At 33.1% G+C, this 22,443-nt stretch overlaps 1 protein-coding gene across 3 annotated transcripts in view; it reads left to right on the plus strand.

Moving 5' to 3' along the window:
* LOC145283812 (uncharacterized) overlaps positions 1-20,929 on the plus strand; it is a 225,560-nt gene extending 204,631 nt beyond the window's left edge. For all 3 annotated transcript variants that reach the window (XM_080132899.1, XM_080132901.1, XM_080132900.1), the window contains 6 exons: positions 1,322-1,478; positions 5,518-5,658; positions 12,080-12,197; positions 15,776-15,933; positions 17,112-17,206; positions 19,435-20,929. In XM_080132899.1, coding sequence (XP_079989025.1) covers positions 1,322-1,478; positions 5,518-5,658; positions 12,080-12,197; positions 15,776-15,933; positions 17,112-17,206; positions 19,435-19,569 — 804 coding nt within the window. In that variant the 3' untranslated portion in view covers positions 19,570-20,929. The remainder of the gene's footprint in view (positions 1-1,321; positions 1,479-5,517; positions 5,659-12,079; positions 12,198-15,775; positions 15,934-17,111; positions 17,207-19,434) is intronic.
* Positions 20,930-22,443: the final 1,514 nt, after the last annotated feature.

Below are 22,443 nucleotides of genomic sequence, written 5' to 3' on the forward strand. Positions count from 1 at the left end.
AACAAGTAAAAAACATCGATTTTAAGGTAAATGTATTCTTTTGTTCGTTTGCCATTCTAGTGTTTTTCACGTCTATTTAATCGGAACCAAGTACAGAGGAGATGCATCACGATGACCGCAAATCTGTGCATAGCGCAAACGTTTATGGAAACAACGACAGTGTTAGATAGAAAGCGGAGATCGCGACCAAGATCATTTATAAAGGAAACTTTTCCCGTTTCCATATTTTCATTTTGGTGCCATACAAGGATTCACGTTGTGGTAGATCTTTACCATTATTGGTTATGTAGTTTCGTTGAGTGTGTGTAAGCGATTTTGTTCTAAAAAACGAGATAAATTGTAGCCATTTATCGGGACCATTCAAAGTGACGCCCTTTTGATCAAAAACATTGACTACAACTAGAACAAGCCTGCTTTTATAATAATTCTTTCAAATTGTAAAGAGACTTTATGGGCGCCTTGTACGTCCACTAACATAAATATGCTGAGATATTTTGCTTTTACAAACAGTATAACAGGTAAGTTCAGACAAATAATCATGACACGTTCAGTTCTTTTTTCACTGGAAGCAAGAAAATTCACTAAATAAAATTTAAATTATGTTTAAACACTTTGATGTATCATTTTTATAAAAACCTTCATTGATATCGATACTTTAACAGGAATCTTAATCTAACATATAAAGTTATCTTGTCGAAATTTTACACGGTATTTAAACATCTGACAAATCAAACTTTTTAGTTGACTAAATTTTCATTTGTTATTTTTGTGCTGTTTTGACAATACGATAACGTACTTTACTAAAATACATTCTAATACTTATCCTGGCCCAAACAGCTGATTAATATAAAACATTTTTAAATAATGACCTAAAAATAAAAATCATAGGAGTGAAAATTCATTTTAAATTGAAGAATTCAATAGAAGTTATCTACCTTAAGTTTTAAATATGTGCAAACAAATAAGAATCAAAAACTTAAACGACTTCACTGCATCCCGGGTAACGTCAGGTAGGTTTAGCTACTGTTTAGCTTCTCTGAAAAAAATACGTTGACGCAGGATGAGTGTAAATACTAAATCATGATTTATTTATATTTTTACTTTGTTTAAATGGTTTTCAATTAATTGCTGTTTTCTTTGTCTTAGGTAAATGCAATATCAAATGGATGAAGAAATTAACAATTTTCTTTTGAATAAATCGCAGAAAAAATGAAGAACACCAAAGTCATGCGTTCAGTGGAATTCATACCGAATTTGTTAATTATAGAATCGATGGGATTCTCGTCATCAATGTTTTGTGTCTCGCTTTATCTCGTTGTAGGTCAATTATTATGGTGGAACGCATTTGCCAAAAATATTTGCACGAATCCGCTGTGAGGGTAATGAGAGCAACCTGGCGGATTGTAAAACGTTTGAGTATTACAACCAAGTGAAATGCAGCAAGCGGGCGTCCGTAGCTGGGGTCATTTGTACAGATGGTATGTATTTAATGTTTCTGTATTCTGTATTCTCTTATATATGCTCTCTCTCTCTCTCTCTCTTTCTCTCTCGCTCTCTCTCTCCCTCCCTCTCTCTCTCTCTCTTTCTTTCTTTCTTTCTCTCTCGCTCTCTCTCTCTCCCTCTCTCTCTCTCTCTCTCTCTCTTTCTTTCTTTCTTTCTCTCTCTCCCTCTCTCTATCTCTCTCTTTCTTTCTTTCTTTCTTTCTTTCTCTCTCTCTCTCTCTCTCTCTCTCTCTTTATGTATCTATCTATCTACTATAGAAGATAGTTTTGAAGCATACACGGAAAAGCCCATTAGAACCGAGAAGAATTATTTTGAGGAGGTAACCCTGGCCTTACTTCTCACATACATCTCGTGCATAATGACTAAGAACGTTGTTTTTTTATTGGGAACTCTTTCTATGTCCACGCTGTTCGAATTATAACAACAAACAAATCACAGCGATGAAATATATCGATCAACCTAAACAAAATAAAGCATTAAAAAGTTGATTGATCAGTGGTGTGTATTGATAGTTTCTGATTCTAGGGCGCAGGTTCGATTCCTCCAATAGACGAATTTCTTTATTGCTTTTCAGCTTGTGTTAATTATTATTAGAGTTAATACGATGGATTGGTGATGACGAATATCATAAGGGAATTGAAACTGATTAAAGCAAAGAAAATTTTATTAGTTTATGAGACAGTCACATTTCTAAGTTTTCATTTCAGCTTGTCCTTTTAATGTCCTTTTCCACTGTTCAAATTAGGAAATTGTATTACATTTAAAATGTAGTTCTTTTTGGTTTTGGTAATGTATTACATTATATTAAAATAAGAAATTATATTTGTTTGAATTATTTATAAATTTTATCTATTTAATTTACAGCATTATCACGTTGAGATGCTGGTGCTTATAAAATTACCGACGTTGAGCTTAGTACTAAATGGGTAAGCATTCGGTGTTGTACGTTGGCGGAAGACGAACCTCTCTTTGTAAAATGCTAACGTCATTAAAATGGTATCTACATTTGACGATTGAGCTGAATGATTCGTCAACAGTGGCTCAGTATCACAAGAGTATCACATTCACATTCTATTCATAGTTCTGTACTGCGTGAACTTGTGTCGAGGAAGAAAACATATGGCAGCAGAGTGTTAGGAGTCTTGTTCACTAAACGTTCACTAAGAAAAACAAGAAACTGGTTAAACCGGACGTGACTTGAACTGACTGATGCATTTACAAATATGATTTAATTTTGCTTATAATCATTTGACAGCGTAGGATTTCCACGTGGACAAGGGTGAACGGTTTCTATAACATGAAGATATATCACTTCTGCCATGTATTGCGATGAATTATATTTCTCTTCAACTTTTGCTACTTTTTAATTATAATATTTTGTGCTTTTTTAACTTTAAAATCACGTAATTCAAATCTTTATCATTTACTTTCTTCATTTCTCGTGTTATATATATATATATATATATATATATATATATATATATACTCGTTGCCGTATCCTGAGGACGATTGCAAAATTTTGGAAGCCAGAGGTCCGCCCTCAATTGAAGGATATCCATAAGAAAAAGAGGATGGAATGGGCCAGAGATCACATGAAGGTGAATTTTCAAACTGTTTTGTTCACCGATGAGTGTCGAGCGACCCTTGATGGACCCGATGAGTGGAGGGGAGGATGGTACCATAATGAAGGTCTACGTCCCCAAAGGAGCATGCGTCAATAAGGATGTGGTGGTGTGATGTTCTGAGCTGCAATCATGAGCAATGAGCTTGTAGGACCATTCAGAGTCGCAGATGGAGTGAAAATTACCGCCAAACTCTACATTGACTTCATTAAGGAACACTTGGAACCCTGGCACAAGAAGAAGAATTTGGCATTCCGGAAAAAGATGGTATTCATGCATGATAATGCACCGTCTAATTCTGCAAGGATAGCCACTGAATATTTGGAGAGAGTTTTGCCAGGCATGGGAAAATAATGTGATGGGCAGGCTGTTCTCCAGATTTAAATCCCATCGAAAATCTGTGGAGCATCTTGAAACAAAATATTTACTCCGGAGGAAGGCAGTACAACTCCAAAGATGAAATTGAAAGTTTGACATCTTCAATGGACCAAAGGCTTTTTGCTCTTGTCAATAAAAATGGCAATTATATAAGATATTGATTGTACTATGAAACCATATTAGAGTTGTTTGTTCTTTATCAGAGATTTTGTTCTCAATTTACAAATTCCTCGAATAATCAATGTTTCGATGATCTTTTAGCACTTCACCACATTTTAGCATTGGTTTGCATATAAAGTTGGCACGCTGAAAAAAAAATGCAAATCACAAAAATGGCTGCCAATTGTTTATTACTGTGCAGATTAGCTTAAAATTTTCGATCTGCGTTTGTGTTAGTGTTGCTATATAACATGCTAAATTTCATAAATTTTCATTGAAAACTGTCGGAGTTAGAACAAAAATATCGATTTACATATAATTCTGGCATGGGATATATTGCCGTGATAAAGGCAACCTTTCTAGGAGAAGCAAATCTCTGATTTAAAAAAAAACATAAAGCGGGAGACCAGTACCCGCATTAAGCTGGTCTGCAGTTTAACTTGTTGCTGGCTATCTTGCTTTTGCTTGTTGCTGGATCTCAACATTTTGAACCGAGAGAGAGAGAGACTTAGCTGTCGTATAAAGCTAAGACTCTGTAACATCGTCTATGTATAGATACTCCCTCGGGCATTTGTCTATTAAAATGGTCCTGTGGCGATGGAAGTCATTTTTGGACTCATGATCTTTAAGTGTCTAAGGGACTAGCACTCGTCTGACAAGACGTTGCAATCATTATATATATATATATATATATATATATATATATATATATATTACCATTTTATCTGCTTAGTTACACGTTTCGGTTACCGAATCGTATCAACGATCCAGTAACTTCGTCAGACTTTAACGATATTAGAAAAAGCAGGGGGAAAAGGGCGAGTCAATTCTGATTTGACAACAGTTTTAATGTTTAATTTTGTATTTGCCAAATTTATGATTTAATAATTAAATAAACATTGAAAAGGGTAAGGTGGAGTTTCAAATATTCAAACCAAGCACGAATCGGAGTAGAGAGAGAGGAAAGACACAGAGAGAAAGGTGGAAAAGAAGAAAGAAGGGAAGGGTGTAAAATGCGTAAGACTTTGAAGGCGGGGGTAGAGGAGAGAAAGAGAGAGATAATGACTAAATGGAAAAAGGGAAATAGAAGCAGTCAAGGAGGTAGCGATCACTAGCGGACTGTCGGGTTGTCGGGCTGTCGAGCTGTCGCGGTTTGTTGGAGAGGTGTCATATGGAGTTTGACACGTTAAAGATTTATGCGGATTGGGGGGGCGTTGTTCGCAGTAAATAAGATGCGTCCTCTCAAAATATCAGATAAAACGGTAATGAAAATATATATATTTGCTCTGCAATAGTATTGAGCACTTTCTTCAAGTCTTTACTAATTACTATTTTTGCTATATATATATCCTTTCAAGTGAGTATTTTGTGTATCTATTTATTTATTTATTTGTTTTTTATTTTTATTTTGCGGACTATTATCCTCATCTTTATCGTTGTTGTTGTTTCGCCAAGTTTCTGACAATTCATGCTCTGGACTTCTTCAGATGATACACCGCGACAGAATAGGGATGCTGGGTCTATTAACTGTATCCCCATTAATTACTGCCTTCCATAGTTGACCAACTAATCCTCTGACCTGCTTTGGATAGGATTGAAATCGATATCTTTAGATAATTCTCACCTGAAACAGTAGAGATTGTTGAATCTCTACTGTTCCAGGTGAGCATTTGTCTGTTCCAGGTGAGAATTCAGGCCCCAAAGGGATAATTACTTGAAAAAGGCCAAAGGATAAGTTGGCCGAAATGTTGTGAAACAGCAACAACTATGAAGATGGGGATAACAATTCGCAAAATAAATAAATTCTTTGTATTATTCGCAATTTTTCATTCCCTCCATTTCTTTTATTTCACAGAACTTCCTGATTTGGTTCCAGACGCAAGAGCTCTTCAAGAATCCATACGTCTTGAAGACAGGCCTCTCTATTATTTGACTTGTGCAATGGAAGAAAATTGTTTGGCTGACCAGGCCTATGAAATAAAAGAAACACAACGAAGTAAATCTTTTTTCTTTTCAAAATGTAGCACCATTGTTATTTGTATGAATTTGGGACAAGCATTTTCCCAGCTCTAATATTTAAGCTTTGCTATATTTTCCCAGGGGATATTTGTCGATTTCGCAAAAAAAGATTCGTCTATATGAAGTATAACTTACAAAACTTTGTGGAATAAAATGGCATTCAGATCATAAATGAGTCTACAAGCTAAATGTCAACCATCATCTAATACAATATCTGAGAATCACATGACGCAACACGTTATAACACATTAATAAATAAGACAATACGTTATCTTAATTTTTACAAGAACATAAGGATGCTTTGATATAAAAATAATTTCGCCATATTTATTTGAAACTATTCATTCAAAATAATTATCTTTTTATCGACTATATTCGAGACATATTCGAGTTAAGGTCGCTCCGACCGAACTGAACTTTGACACGTTTATAAGCATAGGGAAAATTCCAAACTTATGACATGAAATCTCGTAGCATTTGGTGCCTTTTCTAACCATTTAGTTTTTTGTTTGTTTATTTGTTTTTTGTTGTTTTTGTTTTTGTTGTTGTTGTTGTTGTTGTTGTTGTTGTTGTTGTTTTTTTGTTGTTTTTTGTTTTGTTTTTTGTTTGTTTGTTTGTTTTTTTTGTACGTAGGGCCAACAACCAACGATGGTAATTATAAGGCAACTTCTGGCGATGGGTTTATAAGGTCACTTATGAAGTTAAAGTCATTTTCAAGAATTTCAATCTGAATTGACAATGCTATTGATTAGTAGGACTGTGATAACAGCATATTCTTTTCATTGCTTTTACTTTCGAGTATATATCCGATACAGTTAGAAAAAAAGAGTACTCTCCACCTCTTTCGATAACCTTTACAGATAAATTTGTTATCGCAACAGCCGTTTACCATTGATTCCTAATTGGTATCCACCATTGGTCTTCACTCGGATTTGACTGGCAATAAGCCTTCCCAAGGTCCCAGTCCTCTTTGCATTCATGCAGCGGAGGTCTAGTTAGTGCTTTCTCTCTTATCAGTCTTTCTATCCTCCTTGACCCTCACATTTGGTGTGGCGCCTATTTATAGCGACACGCAAAAAATGAGCGGAAGCGGGGTCGCAGGAATGTTAACTTAGAATTATACAGTTTCAGTTTTCATGATTTTATCATGTCCTAAAGAAGACTGACATTGTCGTTTTCTTGTACCACTTCTAGTTTATGCTCACACCACTTCTCATTTTGGTTTAATTCATAGAGTTTATAAAAATTCCAGTGTAGGACCTGAGCGACTTTGTCGTGTCTTCACTTTTTTATATTGATGCTGTGCTAACATAGGGGATTCTGGTATAATATGCGTTAATGTTTCTTCCTTTTCATTACACATTCTGTACATTGGTGATTCTGCAGTTTTGTCGATGTGTTGTTTGATAGACCTAGTACGAGTGGCTTTTCTTGGGCTGCTATGAAAGTGCTCTTGGTAGATCTTTTAAGATCACCAATTTCAACAGTCATTATCTCTAAATTTAGTATTCCTAAAGAATACACTGTGTAGTTTCTTTTCAAATAATTTTTTCCTCCTTCTTGCAACCTCTAACATATTTGAACCCCCAGATCTTAGTATCTTTTCCCTTTTCACGTCATGAAGAAGAGTTTGATTATTTTCAGAAATGTTTAGATTTCCTTCCTCATCATGTTCAGATTTCCGCCCTAATCGTGTTTAGATTTCCTTCCTCATCATATTTAGATTTCTTTCCTCATCATGTTTAGATTTCCTTCCACATCGTGTTTAGATTTCCTTCCTCGTCGTGTTTAGATTTCCTCCCTCACCGGTTTTAGATTTCCTTCCTCATCATGTTTACATTTCCTTCCTCGTCGTTTTTAGATTTCCTTCCTCATCGTGTTTAGATGTCCTTCCTATCGTGTTTAGATTTCCTTCCTTATGTTTAGATTTCCTTCCTCGTCGTGTTTAGAATTCCTTTCTCATCATGTTTAGATTTCCTTTTTCATCGTGTTTAGATTTCCTTCCTCGTCGTGTTTACATTTCCTTCCTCATCATGTTTAGATTTCCTTCCTCATCATGTTTAGATTTCCTTCCTCATCATGTTTAGATTTCTTTCCTCAACATGTTTAGATTTCCTTCCTCATCATGTTTAGATTTCCTTCCTCATCATGTTTAGATTTCTTTCCTCAACATATTTAGATTTCCTTCCTTATCATGTTTAGATTTCTTTCCTCAACATGTTTAGATTTCCTTCCTCATCATGTTTAGATTTCCTTCCTCATCATGTTTAGATTTCCTGCCTCATCATGTTTAGATTTCTTTCCTCATCATGTTTAGATTTCCTTCCTCATCATGTTTAGATTTCCTTCCTCATCATGTTTAGATTTCCTTCCTCATCATGTTTAGATTTCTTTCCTCATCATGTTTAGATTTCTTTCCCATTCATGTTTAGATTTCCTTCCTCATCATGTTTAGATTTCCTTCCTCATCACGTTTAGATTTCTTTCCTCAACATGTTTAGATTTACTTCCTCATCATGTTTAGATTTCCTTCCTTATCATGTTTAGATTTCTTTCCTCATCATGTTTAGATTTCTTTCCCATTCATGTTTAGATTTCCTTCCTCATCATGTTTAGATTTCCTTCCTTATCATGTTTAGATTTCCTTCCTCATCATGTTTAGATTTCCTTCCTCATCATGTTTAGATTTCCTTCCTCATCATGTTTAGATTTCTTTCCTCATCATGTTTAGATTTCCTTCCTCATTATGTTTAGATTTCCTTCCTCATCATGTTTAGATTTCCTTCCTCATCATGTTTAGATTTCCTTCCTCATCATGTTTAGATTTCCTTCCTCATCATGTTTAGATTTCCTTCCTTATCATGTTTAGATTTCCTTCCTATTCATGTTTAGATTTCCTTCCTCATCATGTTTAGATTTCCCTCCTCATCATGTTTAGATTTCCTTCCTCATCACGTTTAGATTTCCTTCCTATTCATGTTTAGATTTCCTTCCTCATCGTGTTTGGATTTCCTTCCTCATCATGTTTAGATTTCCTTCCTCATCATGTTTAGATTTCCTCCCTATTCATGTTTAGATTTCTTTCCTCAACATGTTTAGATTTCCTTCCTCATCATGTTTAGATTTCCTTCCTCATCATGTTTAGATTTCCTTCCTCATCATGTTTAGATTTCCTTCCTCATCATGTTTAGATTGCTTTCCCATTCATGTTTAGATTTCCTTCCTCGTCATGTTTAGATTTCCTTCCTCATCACGTTTAGATTTCTTTCCTCATCATGTTTAGATTTACTTCCTCATCATGTTTAGATTTCCTTCCTCATCATGTTTAGATTTCCTTCCTATTCATGTTTAGATTTCCTTCCTCATCATGTTTAGATTTCTTTCCTCATCATGTTTAGATTTCCTTCCTCATCACGTTTAGATTTCCTTCCTATTCATGTTTAGATTTCTTTCCTCATCATGTTTAGATTTCCTTCCTCATCATGTTTAGATTTCTTTCCTCATCATGTTTAGATTTCCTTCCTCATCATGTTTAGATTTCCTTCCTCATCATGTTTAGATTTCCTTCCTCATCATGTTTAGATTTCCTTCCTCATCATGTTTAGATTTCCTTCCTTATCATGTTTAGATTTCCTTCCTGTTCATGGTTAGATTTCCTTCCTCATCATGTTTAGATTTCCCTCCTCATCATGTTTAGATTTCCTTCCTCATCACGTTTAGATTTCCTTCCTATTCATGTTTAGATTTCCTTCCTCATCATGTTTAGATTTCCTTCCTCATCATGTTTAGATTTCCTTCCTCATCACGTTTAGATTTCCTTCCTATTCATGTTTAGATTTCTTTCCTCAACATGTTTAGATTTCCTTCCTCATCATGTTTAGATTTCCTTCCTCATCATGTTTAGATTTCCTTCCTTATCATGTTTAGATTTCCTTCCTCATCATGTTTAGATTTCCTTCCTCATCATGTTTAGATTTCCTTCCTATTCATGTTTAGATTTCTTTCCTCAACATGTTTAGATTTCCTTCCTCATCATGTTTAGATTTCCTTCCTCATCATGTTTAGATTTCCTTCCTCATGCTGTTTAGATTTCTTTCCTCAACATGTTTAGATTTCCTTTCTCATCACGTTTAGATTTCTTTCCTCAACATGTTTAGAATTCCTTTTTCATCACGTTTAGATTTCTTTCCTCAACATGTTTAGAATTCCTTTTTCATCATGTTTAGATTTCCCTCCTCAATATTTACTAGACGTTCAACACTAAGTAAGATTCAATCACCTTCTTTCTAAGTAGATACAATCGATCCACATCTTTCTTAGCAAATGGATGTAAAAACGCATAAATTGTAAGCAATTTATGCGTTTTTACATCCAAACATTTTAATTCTTTTATATTCCAATCAAATACCAGTGATATATCGAATGACAACTACGGCTATGGCATTGATGGCGTATATTGTATTCCGACTATGTAGTTGCGATTTAAAATAATCATGTTCTTATCTTATCGGTTTTCAGTGTCCCCAAATATGTGTAGCCTTTATCAGATCTGTTGTTGGAAGTTCAAGAATATCACATTTGGTTATGCTAAATCACCTAACTAATATTCCTACTGAACCAAGTGCAAACGAGATCCAGAAATTGCATTTAAGGGAATAACGAAGATACTAAAAAGAGCTCTCGGCTGGTTTCAATAAAAAGCAGGGGAATGTTGGCAGCTAGTTTGGCTGCACCCATACCCAGCATTATAATCTTCAAAGAAAGAATTTTTTTTTTTAAGTGTCATTACTAAACACTCTGATTGTATTTATTAGGCTATCAAACTGGTTCTCATTTCTTCTAAAAACATGTATAAAAGATAGTTGGCTGTAGAAAGTACTTTTCCAAGTTTATATTCTGCTTTTACATTCCGTAAAAGAAGAGTCAACGAGATGAAGCTAATAACGAAAAAGCCAAGGGAACAAAATTCCTTTCTTAATTTTTACTTTGCCTAATGCAACATTGCCTGAAGTTAAATAGGTTTCCCAATGTTTCATATTGCTCTTTATAGATGTTCAAATGTTTATTATTATTATTATTATTATTATTATTATTATTATTATTATTATTATTATTATTATTATATTCTATCTGAGATAATTCCATGTGTTCTCAAAATTTTTACTGTGTTAATATTTTTCATTAAAACCTCTAGGTTCCATTGATCAACATTTTATTCAATTCAGAAATAAAAATATATTGTTTTAAGTTAGTCAATTTCCATATAAAGGAATATTTAATTTTAAAATATTTGAATTTTGAGTTCAAAAAATTAAGATAGCTTCTTTTTTTTACACGTGAAAAATAGAATTTGATTTTTAGCATGAAACAGAAATGTGGCACATACTGTTTTCCGCTCTTTATTAAGTATTTCAGAATATTATCACGAAGTGCCTTCAATAAGTTCCAGACTTTTTCATATGGACACTTTTATTGATAGTATACACATAAAACTCTAGTCCTCTTCGAAGTAATCTCCACCGTCTGCAATGCACTTGTTGTACCATTCCAACAACTTCTAGAAGGTCCCATGAAAGTCCTCTTGTGTGAGCAATGACCCTCGTCACAGCCTCTTTCATCTCCTTAATTGTCTCGTAACGACAGCCTCTAAGGTTTTTCTTGAATTTAGGGAACAACCAAAAGTCACAGGGTCTGGACTATAGAGAATGTGAGGAACTGTTTTGATGTTCATCTTGGTCATGACAACGTCTTTCTAATCTTTTCTGAGCACCCGTGGGACAAACTTTGTGCAAATCTTCCACATCTCCATTGTGTGTACAGTTCCCACACTAACATCAAACTGTGCACTTATTGTCTCTATAGACACACAACGGCCCATATCCATAAACTTCTTAATTCGGCCAATCAACTATGGTGTTTTGAATTCCATACTTATTCCACACCTCTCATCATCCCACAGCCTTCCTTGAATCTATTATGCTACTCAGAAACTGATTCTCGATTTATACAAGATGGCCCAAAAGCAGTCTGAAACATTCTGTGGCATTTTCCAAACTAAAAACAAAATTTTATTGCATATCATTCTTCTAAAGTGTCCTCACGTCCAGATTGCATTTTTGAAATGCACCAGCTGTGACAATCAGGCTTTAGTAGGGTGTATTCCAATTCATGCTGGAGCTAATCATTTGAACTTCAAATCATAAAAATTGGTCAGATGTATAGTAATAACATACTGAATTTTCAAGAGTCTGCAACAATTTTAAATAACTGTACAAAAAATCTAGAAACTTATTGGAGGCACCTCGTATATTATTTTTTTTTTTTTTACTCCTGTCTGTTTTTGTTTGTCTCTTTGTCTTGTATATATAATTATATTTGACCATATTCATCGTACACAGCGTGGATAACATCGACTCGGAGACTTCTGCGATTTAGCAGCATTGTACATAATAGAGGGAAGGCAGACTTCATTCCAAATGCCCCAAAAGACGCCTGGGAATGGCATCAATGTCACATGTAAGATATATCTTTTTCCAGTGTTGTTTAAAAAAGAACACGCATGCATGTACAGTGTGTCTCAAAAATGTACTCACACTTCGAATGATGATAAACCCTTATTTATGAACATAGAATGATATAGAAGAACTTCAAATAAAGAAGACAAATGTAATTGAAGAATATTCAACTTGATGATCATTATTGTTCAAACAACGCTTATAACGCGCAGACAGGCAAGTGTCATGAAACAGATCAGTAGAAGTAACATTTTGAGATGCCCTGTATGTGGCCCAAAGTTTTGCAGCATCATAAACATTCCAAGTCACAACAATTATTTTTGTTCTATCATATTAAAATAATGATACAAACCATTTTCAAGTAAAAATAATTTATTTACATTTAATTTTTTTTATAAATGTAATACTTAATACGTCTTCCTTTTAGTTTTATTCGTTTTCTGCATTGATTCAATTAAATACTATACTAAAGAATAAAGGAAGACGAAAATTTTTATTGGAAAAAATCTAAATGCAAATAAATTTATTTACTTGAAAATGATTTTAATTTTTAATAAATGGGAGAGCAAAAATAATTATAGTTTGTTATCGATACTCAGATTTTTTTTATAATGTTGCAAAACTTTTGGCCAGAGCTGCATGTACCTATTTCGATTAGTATTTTGTAATGTGAAATCCGTTTTATATGTTTAAAAACTATTTTAGTACCATAAATAAAAATAAATGGATTTATTTGGTCAAGATTCTTAAACTGTGTTTCGTTCAAAATGCCCAAAGCAGCTTTGTAAACGAAAAGACACTGAGCTTCGAGATTGAAAAATATAGGGTGTTGAAAGGAACTGTATTTCTTTTGCAGTTAAGTCTGATAATTGATAGCTTTACCAAAAAGCCATGACTCCTTAAATGCCGAGATAAAAAATAATTGCTTGGCGCACTTTTGTCGGTGCGGAGAATTCTGTGCTTGTATCAACTTTGGTGGTCCACAAATGCTGAAATCTGAAATCTCCCTTACAAAAATAGAACCAATGATTTCATCATTTCCTCCCCCTTTTTTTCTCTTTAAGCGTGACACTTGTTTTTGGAAAAGATATAACTATTTGTAGTTTTAGTCTGGCTTTGTTTGAATACTGCAAAATCATATATACTTTATGAACATATTTACATATAAAATTGTTTTACTTTGTTTTTATTTACGTAAAAAATGCTTTTAAATGCTACTTAAAACACTATATCTTATAATGTAACGCCAATATTTCAGTAAAAATTAACGTTTTATAAGCATTTTATTACATTCTTAAAAGGTTGGATATTTGAAATTGTTTATTACCTCAATTTTATATGTAATTTAAAGAATACCTATTTCAGGGCGGGTGAAATTAAATCTTTGACAAGAATAGTTTTGTACAATTTTTATGTCTCTTTATAAAGATTCAGATCAAGATATAACGATACTAAACCTTATGTCAAGACTCCTTATTCCAATATCGATCAAAATCCATTACATGATTTTGAATCTGAGAAAATAATTCAGATTCAAGTTAACATTCATGAAATCTTGCTTATTTTGCGTTTCATGACTATGGATAAAATTTAATGCAAATATGAAATATTTGAATTTTTAAACAAGAGTTTGTGGCCATATTATGTCTCCAGAAAACTTTTTAAAGTACCTCAAAGAAACTTAAAATTTGAAAATATTTATTAATGGATGCTTAATACTTGTGCATATTGTAAAAGTTTCACAAAAATCAGAGGTTTCCGAATTTTCATGAAATGCTTCTAGTCTCTTTTAACCCCTTTTGCATAAAACTAATTTACACGACTACTATTAGTGTAAAGTGGCTGGTTACTTTTAATGCACCTAAAACCACGCTTCTATCTTTACATCATCAACGTTCTGATCCCTGTCTGGCATCAAATGAAATGAATAGCTCTCGTCTTAAGAAGTCTCCATGTTTTGACAAGTTTCTGGGCTTGACCTTTACTCCTGATCTAAAATTGAACACATACATCAAATCCGTTGCCAAGGTCGCTGGGAAAATGGTGGATCCTTCTATCGATCCAGTAGATATCTACCTGCTGATGCAATTCTCTACCGATATAAGAGCCAGGTACGTCCAAGGATGGAGTATTGTTGTCACATCTGGGCAGGAGCTGCTAGGAAATACTTATCCTACCTTGACAGAGTTCAGAATAGACTTCGTAGCCTAGTGAGAGATGCCTTTTTCTCTTCCCTGCAACCTCTTTCTTACAGAAGAGACGTTGCGAGCCTGTCTCTGTTTTATCGTTATTTTCATGCCAAGTACTCGTCTGAGCTCCAATCTATGGTCCCCCCCCTCGCCAAACATTCATGAGAAACACTCGTCTGGCTGAAAACATTATCAATGATTTCCCCCATTCTTTATCCGTGCCTAAACCTAAACACAGCTTTCATGAACAAAGCCTCTTTCTTAGAACTGCACACCTGCGGAACTCTCTTCCGTTTACCTGCTTACAAGCTGACTACAATATGACCGTCTTCAAGTCCAACGTAAACAAGTTCTTGATGAGTCGTTCCCCTTCAGTAATCTAATTTACCAAATTTACACTTCTAACGATTACTATATTGTCCTTTTGACCACTGTACACTCTTTAACCTTTATCCTCGAGTGGCCTCTGGGCCTTGATAAGTAGCGATTCCCTTGTAATATATATATATATATAAGTGGTGATTCCCTTGTAATATATATATATATATATATATATATATATATATATATATATATATATATATGTATATATATATATATATATATATATATATATATATATATATATATATTTGGTAAAACTGGTAATTAGTAAAAACTTGAAGAGAGTGCTCAATACTATTGCAGAGATAAAACATATAAAACGGTAATAAAAAATAAAACATATATATATATATTTATATATATATATATATATATATATATATAATTTTTTATCAAAAGCATTTCAAATTTAGTTTTCTATCGACTTGTATATTTTATGATTCTTAAACTGTTTTCAAGTTAGTTTGTTTTGTAGTATTTTGTTTTTCAAAATTAGATTTTGATCGAAGCTTTCTTTTTCATCAAAACTTTCGCTCTGTTGGAAGATATTACTTTTAAAAATGTAATAAAAATGATTTATCTTACCACTATCTTTAAGTTCGAGTGGCAAATCTCCCTTGGACTTAATTGATAAAATAACAATAACAATAATGATACGGTAATTAATTTTTCTCACTATATTTACTGTTTGAAATGATCCGATGCTAAGTGACTATCTCCAATATATCGACGCCATTTTTTCCCGTGTTTTGATAAGTCAACTTTGCCGAAAACCGATACTAAATCTATTGCTAAACTTTCCAAACTTTTGTGTGATTGAATTAGGTGGTTTTCACTTAAAGTTTGGTAAGTAAACTTATATATCTTTTATATTTCATATTCACTTTCTCTAAAAAAAAAAAAAAAAAAAAGTTCGCATAGGAATTTCGATATCGAAGTTATCTGTTCGTGCATTACAACGACACCAGTTTCTTTAAAATATATTTTATGATCTTTCACTTTGCAGGCATTACCATAGTATGGAAGTGTTCGCTCATTACGATATTATAGATTCGGAGGGTAACCGAGTTGCTCAAGGCCACAAAGCCAGTTTTTGTTTAGAAGATACGCGATGCCCTCACGGTATTACCCCAAAATACAATTGCCTCGGATTTGGAGACCAAGGTAAGAAGAAAAGGAAATAAGACTTTGTTTTAAATACATTTTTTAATTTATTTATACACCAATTGTGTTCAACGGCATTTTATTATCAGTTCGACAAATTTCTAACGACGAACACTAATTGATTGGGTACACTTTTGGGACGACACTTTTTAAATTGTAATTATGAAAAGTAGACTTTTGGGCTGCCTTATTCATTCTAGCATATAAATGAAACAAAAGTAAAAATCACTTGTTCATACCTACCTGTTGGTTGGCATTGATGCAGTATTTGGAGATGTGAATTTCCATCTTTATTTAGATTCTACAACTTCATAGCTAGTACGAAGGAAAATGTTTATGCTACTTGGTATTTGCATGAGAGAAGTAAGTAACTACGATGAATTTGTACGTATTATTTTTTTTTTTTTTTTACAAAAAACTTTAGAAATTATGTTTTCAAACAAAAATAACTTGATTGATTAAAGAATTTCATTGATAACGACCTTCGTGTGTCTATAGAGATAATAAGTGCACAGTTTGATGTCAGTGTGGGAACTGTACGCACAATTGTTTGCGAGGAACTGAAGATGGAGAAGATGTGTGCAAAGTTTGTCCGAAGATTGCTCAGAAAAGATCAGAAAGAAAGACGTTGTCATGACACCGGGGAGATGGTCGAGCTGATTAATTCAGATCCCGCAGTTCAGACCTTGTTCCCTGTGACTTTTGGTTATTCCCTAAGCTCAAGGAACCCCTTAGAGGCTGTCGTTATAGAACAATTGATGAGATGAAAGAGGCTGTGACGAGGGTCTTTTACACAAGAGGACTTCGATGGGGCCTTCTAGAAATTGTTGGAACGATACACGTGTATTGCAGCCGGAGGAGATTGCTTCGAAGGAGACTAGAGTTTCATGTGTGTACTATCATTAAAATTGCCCATACGGAAAAAGTCTGGAACTTATTTAAGGCACCACGTACATACATTGCAATTATATTGCCAAAGTTATAAGCAAGAAGCATCTTGGAAGTCGCTGCGGATTTCCGCTTTTTCTTATTTTTTATTTCTTATTGGCAAATCAACATTACAAGACGATCAGTAGTTCATACAACAAAAAAATTTTTATAAACGGCCATAACATAAGTAACTGATATTTTTACATTCTTTTTATTCTTATATGAATTTTTTTATATTTATCATTCAGGTCTTTCTGTAAACTGTTCTGATAATTATTATCACGACATTGACTGTCAATGGATCGATATTACCGGAATGAAATATGGACAGTACACCCTTAAAGTAAGTGTTAATGTTTCATTGCTGAGTTTAATTTTGTGTCGTATTTTACTCAGACAAAAACGGTGTTCTTGCTGTATATGTCTTACACGTAAGAACCAGGGATGGAGCGCAGTCGAGCATCTTCTATGAAAATATGGATTGAGTAGGAAACCTCCGTTATGTCATATAAGGAATGCAAAGAACAAAAGAGATCATCCTCCACTGGATTACGAAATCAGTGTAGTATTTGGTCGAGTCAAGAAAGAGTGATCCGGTAGCGTATCTGACTCTTCTATAGGTAGAGAATGGAATCATGTACTTGCTGGAGAGATAGAATGATCCAACCATTTTTCCAGCAATCTTAGCAACAACTTGGATATAAGTTTTAGATTTGACATTACTTACATACGTTAAGACCGTATTTGCTATCACACAATCAGCGCACATGCGACAACAATTTCAATATTTTAATCAACGGAGTTTTTCTTTCAGAAGTCAGCATTGAAAAAGGTTATGTGCAGCGTTTCTCACTTCGGTGTGTCATTCGTCATAATGGTGTAACACTGTCCCTTGCCTTGATATGGCAAGTTTTCCACAATGATAACATCTTTGGATATTGCCAAGAACCACACCAACGTTTAAGAAAGTTACGAAAGAAACATTTAAGAATGGAATGGTCACCAGTTAGCAAGTGCCAACTAAAACAAAGAGTTTTGTAAATGAAAATTTGAGAAAGTTTAGACAAAACGATTTTATATCTATAGTTTTATCGGCATATAAAAGTTATTTTTCAATCATAAAAGTGTCCATTTACTCAAATTCGTGTTTGGTGAAAAATGCTGAGTTAGTAGTACAAGGCTTAGAATTGTATATATCAATACGTTTATAGTGTGAGTATTTGGCAGCGTGGCTTTGCGTATGTGTGTTGGTTTACCTTTTTGATGGTGCGTGTGTAGCTGTAACTAGCAGATCATTTCCATTCGCCTGATTATCACTACTGTTCAAGAATATACGCGCGTGATAAAGGAGATTCGTATGTGAGTTATCGAGTCCTTTTCGCCTTCCCCGGCCAAAGGGTGGTGGGGTGGGCGTTCTTGAGTTCTTCCATGCACAAATGATTGGTGAATTCTCTGTATCTCTTGCTTTTGGCTGTGTGTTTTATAAGAATTTCTGACTTTACAGCGGCTTCGATTTTTGACATAGATTTATTACTTTTGTGGTTTGAAATGGTTATCCTTGGTTGAAAATACTTTGAACTGCTGACTTTAGCAAGTAACGGAGGGAGTGCATCGAAACGAACCGGAGAAACAAAAAAAAGGGTAAATAATTTGAACCATTTGTTTTTTGCGTTCGCTAGAATCACCTCGCAATTTTGCTATAATGGTTGGTTGGTTGGTTGGTTGGTTGGTTGGTTGGTTGGTTGGTTGGTTTTGTTTTACGGCATATCATATTTTCATGTTATTTAATGCCGAATCCAAAGATTTTGAAGAAAAATCTTGTAATAGAATATATTTGTTGTTTTCAAGTCGGTTTCTATTTAACCCATAGTTGGGACCTTAACATCGGATATAGTTTAAGATCATATCCAGGACCCGCTATAATGGAATATGTTCAATGTTATGAGAAAAAATAATTCGTCTTGAATAATTATATTGTTGGTAAGAAACTGCTGTTAAATGTTCTTCTCGGCGCAGTAGGGTGAAGGCATCAATTGACGAGCATAGCAGCCCACAGTAATTGTGCTCTGGTGTTATGGTAGTCATCTTCTGGTTGTAAATCCATTGAGTTTATAGCCTCCTTTTGACATTTGCTACCCACTTTCGTGCTGGGTCAGACTCTTTGTGTAGAATCGCTCAAGGTTGGAGACAAGGTTTGTCTTCCAGATCTGACAATTCACCAAAACAGAACATGAAACGAGGGGACAAGAAAAAGACAAGTGGCGGGCAGGAAGAGGCAGCAGCAAGAAACACGTTATTCAAAAGCGAGTGAACATCATGTGACCGACAAAACTAAATAAGCTCATGAATTAGTGAGCGAGTGACAGGGAAAGAGCAAAACACGTGCCTTTTCTAGAACCGAGATGAAACCACTTTCCAGTAGTGAAGGAGAGTGAAAATGTAACAAGCAAGTCCGACAACCCAGATCATCACACCGCCTACAATAATTTTTAAAATAATTCCCAAAGTATACGTAGATAGGTAGATTTTAATGATGTTTCTTTAATTATTTTAATTTTATTTATTTTTCAGGTGGAATTCAATCCGAAAATGCATGTCAGCGAAATGACGTTTGACAACAACGTGGTGGAATGCAGCCTTTATTATACAGGAACGTACGCCTACCTTCCAACATGCAATATTGTACCATTACTTAGAAGTGACTGAAACTCTTTACGAACCCTTTAGCTTTAATAAACGTTATTTTTAAAAACAGTCCAATTAATTACGAATTATGAAAGAATCGCGTCTCAAGGAAACGAAAAACAAATTCAGTTCCTAGGCGACGAGAGATCTTCTTCGCCAGGGACACTAGTCAGTCAAATGTAGGGTAAACTTATTTTGTGATACTTGATTATTCAGTCCTTTTCATGTCGTCGAGATATTGCGGACCGGATTGTGATATTCGGGATTTGCAGATTAATATTCGTTACATACAATAATAAGGCGATTCGAAAATCAGAGTCACTTCCTCTTATCATCACTAGATCTGTTTTTGCTGCCCTCCCATTTTTTTTAACCTTTCGTTGTGGTACGTAAAAGCAAATACGCCTGAAGTCGGTCTGTATTTGTTTGTTTGTTTTTGTTGTTTTGTTTTTGTTTTTGTTTTTATTGTTTGTTTTTTCTTTTGTTTTTTTTGTTTTGTTTTTTGCTTTTATAAAATATTATAAAATATTGTATTCAACTTGAGATGATTCAATTTAAAAATACGAAAACAAATTACATAATTGTCATAAAGTCGTTGAAAACTCTTTTAAGTTTGTAAACATAATAAGTTGTGTTACAAGTTAACGTTAGATTATGAATCTTTAAAATACAATTAAATTTTAACTAATGAAAATAGACTAAAAATGAACTTAAATCTTTATTTCGTATAAATTAAAAATAAATGTTGCAAATTACAGTCTCCTTAAATATTACTATTTGTGATATAAACTATTTTTAATGAAATATAGTTTGGTAATTAGCTGAAAACATTTTATTTGGGCTAATCAACTCATGTTTGACGTATTTACGCCAAATATAATTTAATATTTAAATAGAAAATGTAGTATTTCAGTTACGTTAATATTAAGCAAGTATTTATTCGTCGGCCATAGCATTTCTTCCGGAAGTAGGGTTACGACCGAACCAGGGATGACTCTGGAAAGAAGAGTTTAATTTTAAGATAAGAGCCAAGTATGTGGCCTCTGCGTTTTAAACTTTCATTCAAATCATTAAATTATGTAAAAAAAAATCACAAGTTGGTTCTTTGATATATTAGGGGTTTTATTTATCCTAAAATTTCCTTTTACAGTTTTTTCCAGTCTGATTGTAATTTTTTTGAAAGAACTACCATGGCTGATGAATGATTACCTATTTACGACCAATATTAAAGTTACTAATAAATTGTTCTCGCAAAATTTCCTAACTATATTTCCATTTTAAATATTTTATGTTGCTATTAGTAAAGTTCATTATTAAACTAAATAAATTTGTAGACATTTTTACTAAATAAATCTGTAGACATTTTTAAATGAAAAAAAAACGAAATGAAAAGTTGTCATCTTTAACATTACGTACTTAACATAAATGATTGCTCCATTTTTTTTTCTTCTTTTCAAGTCGATTTTTATTATATTTCGCTAAATACCTATAAAAAACAATGTTTCACTGAAGAGATTGGCAAAGGCGGGATGTTTCTAAAAACGATATATGATAGAAATAATGATAATCTGTAAATAAACCCAAATATTTTTAGTATAAAATCTATATTTTAATTTTTTTTCGATTTATGTTCAACGGTCAAATGAAAATGCGCATTTGTTCATGCGTGTATGAATGTAACTAACTATATTGTGTAAGTGCATGTCTGTATAGATGGATTAAAAATTATCAATAAATATCCGCTTTTAAAAAGAAAAATTTTATTATAACTCCTTCTCCCTCTCTTCTTTCCTCTCTCTCTCTCTCTCTCTCTCTCTCTCTCTTTCTCTCTCTATCTTCCTTTCTCACTCCATGTATACATCGGAAACCTGGCCAATTTGTAATATATCGAATAGAAATATTTAAAATTTCATAAGAATGGATGGAAATATCGTCATACTGTCAGTATCAAGCGTCCTGGATACAATATGTATATATTACTTTTTACTATTTTTTTTTCGATATTTTCCAATTTAAATTTCCTAATCGTTCATGTGCTTGTATACATATTCATATGCATTAAACGTACGCGAACAACTAATTATGTCACACTCAATATGTTGGCGAAGGTCAAAATCCATGGAGAGACTAAATAGAAAGAAAATGAACATTAACTCTTCTGTTAATTCCATATTTCGTTTAAGTTACGAAACTTTGCCATGAAATATGAATATTTTGAAAATAGGTCAGACAAACATAAGCAAAAGTTAAAGAGAGTCCAGCAGAAGACCAGCTATGAGCCCTTCGTTTGGATTTGAAACTGATAGTACCGATATTGTTCTTGTCTTCTGTAATTATGTTTATATGTGTGTGTATATATATAATTTGCATATAATATACATACAATATATATATATATATATATATATATATATATATATACAATATATGTATATTATATATATATATATATATTTATATATGTACATAATATATATACATATGTATATTATATATAATATATAGTATATATTATATACTATACATAATAATATTATATACATACATATATATATACATACATACATAATAGTATATATACATATACATAATAGTATATATATATACTATGCATAATATATATATATATTTTTCTATATATTATATATATGTACAATTATATACATACAGTATATATATATATATATATATATATATATATATATATATATATATATATATATATATATATATATATATATATATATATATATATATATGCAATATAACACTATAGGAAAAAAGTTTTTAAAAAATTTACTATAAATTGATTGAAATAGGTATTTTACTTTAATATAAAAAACAGAGACGAAACTGTATTATATATATATATGTATATATATATATGTGTGCGTG

The sequence above is a fragment of the Euprymna scolopes genome, chromosome 8 (assembly GCF_053919585.1).
Source record: "Euprymna scolopes isolate OS-2025 chromosome 8, ASM5391958v1, whole genome shotgun sequence".
In the NCBI taxonomy this organism is placed as follows: domain Eukaryota; kingdom Metazoa; phylum Mollusca; class Cephalopoda; order Sepiida; family Sepiolidae; genus Euprymna; species Euprymna scolopes.